The sequence below is a fragment of the Littorina saxatilis genome, linkage group LG12 (assembly GCF_037325665.1).
Source record: "Littorina saxatilis isolate snail1 linkage group LG12, US_GU_Lsax_2.0, whole genome shotgun sequence".
NCBI classification, from domain to species: Eukaryota; Metazoa; Mollusca; class Gastropoda; order Littorinimorpha; family Littorinidae; genus Littorina; species Littorina saxatilis.
The window spans coordinates 9311512-9319011 of record NC_090256.1 but is presented as its reverse complement, the minus strand read 5'-3'; the positions used below and the strand labels follow the sequence as shown (position 1 = coordinate 9319011).

Here is a 7500-nt window from a genome sequence, read left to right as displayed (position 1 = left end):
ATTGTATTGACCGGCTTGCTTGTAGCTGTCGTGCCATTACGGCTGAGGCCATTGCTGAATTTTGCCTATTTTGAATTTGTGTTAATTTTTGAATTCGAAACATAAGGATTTTGTCGGGTCCATTTCGATTAAACCGTCATTTGAGCGGTTGTCACAGGACCCGCTTGAAAGAAAGTTTGAGTGCGAAAATTTTCCAAACAGCCCAAGCAAGTAAACTTGTAGGGTTTAGATATTTTGAATGACGTAACAAGAGTCTGATTATTTTCAAGTTCAGGGACAAGTCGTGTGAAGCGATATTAAAACATTTAGTCAGTCTGTCGGCCTGAAACTAAGATCGACACTGAGACCAGTCATCAACACTTCTTGTGAGTCTTACCAGTCGAAACCCCCAAACCACATGACTTCATCAAATAAATGTATTAACAACAACAAATAATCGTCTACACACACACATGCACACACACGCACACACACTAACACACACTAACACGCACGCACGCACACACGCACGCACGCACATACACACACACACACTAACACACACACACACACACACACGCACGCACGCACGCACACACACACACACTAACACGCACACGCACACACACACACACACTAACACGCACACGCACACACACACAAACACACACCTGTGCATACACGTCTCAATTCCCATTCTATTTTCTTTAACAAAAAAACAACTATATTTGAAAAGAACTAGTGTAAGTTTAATATTAACGTTGCTGAGCTTTGGTTCAGTTTTGTGTGTTGCATGTGGTTGACTTATTTGTACTTTGTGGGAAAGTACCGATATTATATTTTGTAAACACAATATTTATGCTTGGACGAGAATGCAGGTGAACTTTCTAGTCCTGTCAAAACAAGTTGTTTACCATGCTGTTTTAGTCGTGAGTTCGTGGCGTTCGTTCGGATTAAGTGCGTCGGCGCTTTTGATCTACGTCACAAAGAATGTCGCTGTTCTAGTCCATGCACGGCTCGTATAATGTAGTTGTATCATGTTTGGTCTGGAATATTCTCGAGATTGAGTATTTACTATATATGCCAGCGCGATTTGAATGTTTAAAAAAAGCTTCTATTTGAGTTCTGCTAGATGTGCAGTTGTATGTATGTAATGCTAAATAAATCCTCGAACTCAATTTGACGAGTTGTTTTCTGTTGCTGCGAAGACGGGCGACGTAGAATAAAAGAACACAACTATACGGCGTTTGAGAACTTGTGGCAATCTCAAGTGTCGTGTAACAGTCAGAAGGATCACCAAAAATAAAGATATATTTTCGTCAAGAACATCAGATGTAGATTGGTACAGTAGACATTGTTAAGTGACACAACAAACGCCAAAGACTTCCGTGGAAAAAAAACGTAATTTGGCTTCACTTTCAAAGGGAGTTCCTGTTGCAACAAGAAAACTCGGAAAATCTGCAATCAACGTTGTCTTGTGCCCAAGAACTACGCTGAAAGTGTCGAGACAAATACTTTTTTTTTTTAAACAATTCTATTTAGATTGAGGCGAATTAGGTTTTTGTGTCAGTCCAGGAATATTGCTTGGATTAACTAATTTCCTTCCACCACTGTGCTGTCGTGGACACCAAAGTTTCGGCAATTTTCGGAAGTTTTTGGCATTCAACAGTAAAAGTAAAAGGTTCGACAACTCATCGACGGTAAAGTCTTGGACGGCTTAATATGAGTTTCGGCATTTCTCCGACCGTCGTCGCTCACCGCCATCCCCGCAGTCACTTTCAAGTTAGAAGATGCTGCTCTTTTATTTACATAAAAGTGAGGTGGCGTAACTAGCATAGTCTTGAGAAGCAGAACACGAACTTCGAAACGGCGCAAAAAAAGAGAGGGGGTTGTCTCTTTTTTTAAACTGCTTCATTACCCACAGTTCCTCAGTTTTTTTGCTAATGAGAATTGATCCAATTTCCGCTTCCTGTGGCGAAGCAAAGTAGATCCCCGTGCAGCATTTCTTCATTAGCTGGTTGGGCTATGGTGCTAGTGTTGCTGTCTCTGTCTCTGCCTTCCGAAATCTCTCTCTCTCTTTCTCTTTCTCTTTCTCGCTCTCTTTCTCGCTCTCGCTCTCTTTCTCGCTCTCACTCTCTTTCTCTCTTTCTTTCTCTCTCTCTCTCTCTCTTTCTCTCTCTCTCTCTCTCTCTCTCTCTCTCTCTTTCTCGCTCTCTCTCTCTTCTCTCTATCTCTCTCGCTCTCTCTCTCTCTTCTCTCTCTCTCGCTCTCTCTCTCTTCTCTCTCTCTCTCTCTCTCTCTCTCTGTCTCTCTCTCTCTCTGTGTCTATGCGTCCCAAGGACAGATTGTTAGAAAAGGCGTAGCCTTAAATGTAAATCCTTGTAAAATAAAGTTCAATTCAATTCAATTCTCTCTCTGTCTCTCTCTCTCTCTCTCTCTCTCTCTCTCTCTCTCTCTCTCTCTCTCTCTCTCTCTCTCTCTCTCTCTATCGCCAGATTTAAACTGAAGACAGACTCATACGGATTTCTTGACAGAGGTTGATTGAGTAAATACTAATGGCCTGTCGAATGTATCAGTCCCTGTCTAAATTTGTTTTTAGTGAACTCAGGAAGAGAGCCAGGAAACGACCATTTTATTGGCAACATTTGATGATATGGATAGGCAGCTCAAACATTCATTGCTCCCTTACCCCCACCTCCTCTCCATCCCTCCAGCCCAAGCCACCATCAAAATGATTAATGCAGAAGTCGGTTGGAAGTGAAATGGACTTGTGTCACTCTCTTACATCGGTCAAAAGTTCAACTGTGAAATGTGTTCGCTGTTATATTTTTCAATCAACATGTGTAAGAACTGGAATGAAAGATTGAGAGAGGCCGTTTTTCAACTTCGATATTTCAGTTACGCTCTACAGAACTTTACAATCTCGAATACGTGGATCCACATCTCGCCTAATCTAGGCCGAGCTATCTCAAGAATGATCGATGGTGGTCTGGTAAGATACCTACCAACAGGGCAGTGTGTTAATTCTCTTAAACGTGGGTGACCATTTTCGGTGGGTTTATTTTCAGAGTCCGTTGCAATCGGCACGACGGAAGGATGTGGACAGTCCAAAACTTGCATCAGGTAAGTGTTTTTACTATTTCTATTGTTATTATTTTTTCTCACTTTTTCTTCCCGATTCCACGTGTCTTGCTTTCTTTTTACATTTAGTCAAGTTATGACTAAATGTTTTAACATAGAGGGGGGAATCGAGACGAGGGTCGTGGTGTATGTGTGTGTGTGTGTGTATGTGTGTGTGTGTGTGTGTGTGTGTGTGTGTGTGTGTGTGTGTGTGTGTGTGTGCGTGCGTGCGTGCGTGTAGAGCGATTCAGACCAAACTACTGGACCGATCTTTATGAAATTTGACATGAGAGTTCCTGGGTATGATATCCCCGTACGTTTTTTTCATTTTTTTGATAAATGTCTTTGATGACGTCATATCCGGCTTTTCGTGAAAGTTGAGGCGGCACTGTCACGCCCTCATTTTTCACCCAAACTGGTTGAAATTTTGGTCAAGTAATGTTCGACGAAGCCCGGACTTTGGTATTGCATTTCAGCTTGGTGGCTTAAAATTAATGGATGACTTTGGTCATTAAAAATCTAAAAATTGTAAAAAAAATATTTTTTGTATAAACCGATCCAAATTTACGTTCATCTTATTTTAAATCATTTGCTGATTCCAAAAACATATAAATATGTTATATTTGGATTAACAACAAGCTCTGGAAATTAAATATATAAACATTATTTTCAAAATTAAATTTTCGAAATCAATTTAAAAACACTTTCATCTTATTCCTTGTCGGTTCCTGATTCCAAAAACATATAGATATGATATGTTTGGAATTAAAACACGCTCAGAAAGTTAAAACGAAGAGAGGTACAGAAAAGCGTGCTATCCTTCTCAGCGCAACTACTACCCCGCTCTTCTTGTCAATTTCACTGCCTTTGCCGTGAGCGGTGGACTGACGATGCTACGAGTATACGGTCTTGCTGCGTTGCATTGCGTTCAGTTTCATTCTGTGAGTTCGACAGCTACTTGACTAAATGTTGTATTTTCGCCTTTCGCGACTTGTTATGTTCTTTTGTTGTGTTTACGCTCAATTCCTCCTGTCCATAGTCATTCCCGTGCAATCGGTCCCGACTTGCAAAGTAGGTCGAAGAGACATGAAAAAACAAGCAACCAATCAGTCATTATTTCCTGTCAACTTTGCTTCCTTTCCTCCCAAATCTTTTTTTATTTGTTTAATTTTTTTTGCTGCCTGTTACGAGGGCTGTAACCGTTCTGGAAGTCCTTAGAACCTCATATTAGTGCACAACTCATCGTTAATTTGACCAGGCCATTTTCTTGAAGGATCCTTCCTGAGCTGCGACACACTTTAACATTCTGTAGAAATGCCTTTCAAACAGAGCGTGTTTGTCCATACCCTCAATGACCCTCGTTTATTCTCGGACAGCAGCATCAGGGCTCTCGTAACGGTTTCTTCTGAGCTTTTTCTTTAAATGTAACAACAGGAAAACGTCGAACGGGGCCAATTCAGAAAATTATAGTGAGACAAACATCCTAATCTGTTAGAAATTAGATTGATTTGGAAGCTGTGTAAAATGGGACATTGCAATGGAGTAGCATCAACCCTCAAGTACCCGTGTTTGGCGCAAAGCTTTAAACACCACGGGCAGGCAATGATGCATGTACTGCTCTAAGGTAACCGTACGCAGCTCCCCTTTTAGCATTGTGGCGATGTGTCCTTATTTTCAAACAAATGGGACCACCTTCTTCTTCTCAGTGTTCCGAGATCACCAATAGTTGATAGGGATGGAGCCGTTTAGGAACATCCAAACGGCTGATCGATGTATTGCCCAGGGTCGGATTGATAGACCCAAGTCCCCATCGCCTGTGACAACCTTCACAAAATGAATGCACTCTCTGTAGTGACAATTGGAGCATATGTGTATGCACATTTCGAGACCCACCCCCCCCCCCCCCCATTTTGTACACCAGAAAGATCACGGGCACCCACTGTCTGCAACGCTTGTGTACCCGTAAAGGCTTGTACCAGATCACATCGATGGGTGCCGATTCAATTATCTATGTGTTCTTTACCTCCGTGTGTGTGATTCGTGCATCATACCTCTTCAACTTTTCAACGGCAGCAACGTTTGATGCAGCAACAGCATTCAACTGTCGATCTGGGCGGGTGTCAACTTTGAGGACGTGTCTACCCGATTAAAATTCATTGTACCAGCTGTAAGTACTGCCCCCCGCGGGCTAGGGGGAGTCCCATATTGGTTGGGACGAGAAAGAATTTACCCGATGCTCCCCAGCATGTCGTAAGAGGCGACTAACGGATTCTGTTTCTCCTTTTACCCTTGTTAAGTGTTTCTTGTATAGAATATAGTCAATTTTTGCAAAGATTTTATTCAAGCAGTATGTAAAAAATGTTAAGTCCTTTGCACTGGAAACTTGCATTCTCCCAGTAAGGTAATATATTGTACTACGTTGCAAGCCCCTGGAGCAAATTTTTGATTAGTGCTTTTGTGAACAAGAAACAATTGACAAGTGGCTCTATCCCATCTTCCCCCTTCCCCGTCGCGATATAACCCTTCGTGGTTGAAAACGACGTTAAACACCAAATAAAGAAAGAAAGCTGTAAGTACTCTTTTTGAAAGGAGTGTTCTTCCCCAAAAATTCCCACAATATGCAGTTGGTGTGAGAAACATAACAACCTTTTCAGAGATGTTTATACATCATTGCTGTAAACTCCCTTTTTTGAGCTTCATGACAGGCAAGTATGCCTAGCGTTCTTTGAAAGCTGTTTTCTTTGCAGAGGAAACTTTGAGATACATGAAAATGTGTGTCATCGCCAATGAAAGATTGCAGTATGCATACGTCATTGTAAATAGCATGAGGCATTGCCAGGAACTTGGAGTCTAAGGATCAAAGACGTACGCTGTGCTCGAATTTTGTGCTCAGCGTCACTTCCATGCTATCATCATTTTCCGAAAAAGATGACAAAGAAATTTAAAAAAGATGGAAGAAAGCAGGGTTTTTGACTGGTTTTGTGACGCAAATCGAAAGTAGTGTAACCCTGTAGCTCTCGCAATAAAACTTAGCTTATGCTCAAAAGTTCATGACAAAACCAATTTCTATGTTTTTTTTATTTGTTGTTTAACGTCGTTTTCAACCACGAAGGTTATATCGCGACGGGGAAAGGGGGGGGGGGGAGGAGATGGGATAGAGCCACTTGTTAATTGTTTCTTGTTCACAAAAGCACTAATCAAAAAATTGCTCCAGGGGCTTGCAACGTAGTACAATATATTACCTTACTGGGAGAATGCAAGTTTCCAGTACAAAGGACATTTCTTACATACTGCTTGACTAAAATCTTTACAAACATTGACTATATTCTATAAAAGAAACACTTAACAAGGGTAAAAGGAGAAACAAAATCCGTTAGTCGCCTCTTACGACATGCTGGGGAGCATCTGGTAAATTCTTCCCCCTAACCCGCGGGGGGCAATTTCTATGTGAATAGCAAGCCTTCTCAAACCATTAAGAACTTGTCTGGTCTACTTTTCTGTCAAGGAAGACTCATATTCTTTCTCGTAAAGAGACATATCTTGCTCAGTCCAAAACAGCCTCAGATTACACGAGCTAGTGTCTTTCAATAGGACAGTTCCAGAGTGAAAATGAAGCCAATTACCTCTGAACATTAATCTATAACTCGCACGCTCGCGCCTCTGTCCTGAAAAATGATCTTACTGGGACAACGCTTGCATGGTTTCTCACACACAAGAATCCTTGAGAACGTTCTTGTCTTGCGCGATCGATTCATTAGCAGTGTCCTTCGCTTCTAATTCCTATCCACCAATCTGTCTTTTCAAAGTGTGCGTCTCTTTTGCAGCAGTGTGTCAGGTTTGCACATCTCCCTTCTTTTTTGATCCAACTAATTACTGAAACTTAGTCATATGGTTGTTATAATATGATTTTTTTTAAATTCGAGCAAATCGCCCTTTCATCACAAATATCTGATTTCACTTCCTAATGGCACAACAATAGCAATAGTCTTGGTTCCGCTTGAACATGGAATTTCACGAAATAACGAGAGCCCTTCGTTTCTCTCGCGCAGTGCAAAAAAGCCGTGCGCATTTGAACAGTTCACGGTTTTTATATTAAAGGCACAGTAAGCCTCCCGTAAACCATCACAGATACTGTCAGGCTTTTACACACAGTACAAACACCCTTTCATTTAAACACTCACCGCTTTAGAACATCGTAGGTGCCCTCCGTAAAGAGCGAGCAATTTTCAAAGAATTTATTTTTGCGTGGTTTATCTTACCCCTGAGCCATCGTGAACCCGTGTGATCCAGTTTTCCTTTTTCACAATGCAGTCGTCAGTTAGTATTTTGAATGCGACTCGCTGTGAGCTTATCTGCAATAGCACGTTATTGGTATGTACCTCTGACTATGCACGAAACAAA

At 41.4% G+C, this 7500-nt stretch overlaps 1 protein-coding gene across 1 annotated transcript in view; it reads left to right on the top strand.

The window, feature by feature from the left end:
* The window catches only part of LOC138981205 (uncharacterized), a 135155-nt gene that overhangs the window by 113930 nt on the left and 13725 nt on the right, over window positions 1–7500 (top strand). Inside the window, exon 5 of the mRNA XM_070354049.1 lies at window positions 3048–3102. Within this exon, the coding sequence (XP_070210150.1) occupies window positions 3048–3102 (55 nt within the window). The remainder of the gene's footprint in view (window positions 1–3047; window positions 3103–7500) is intronic.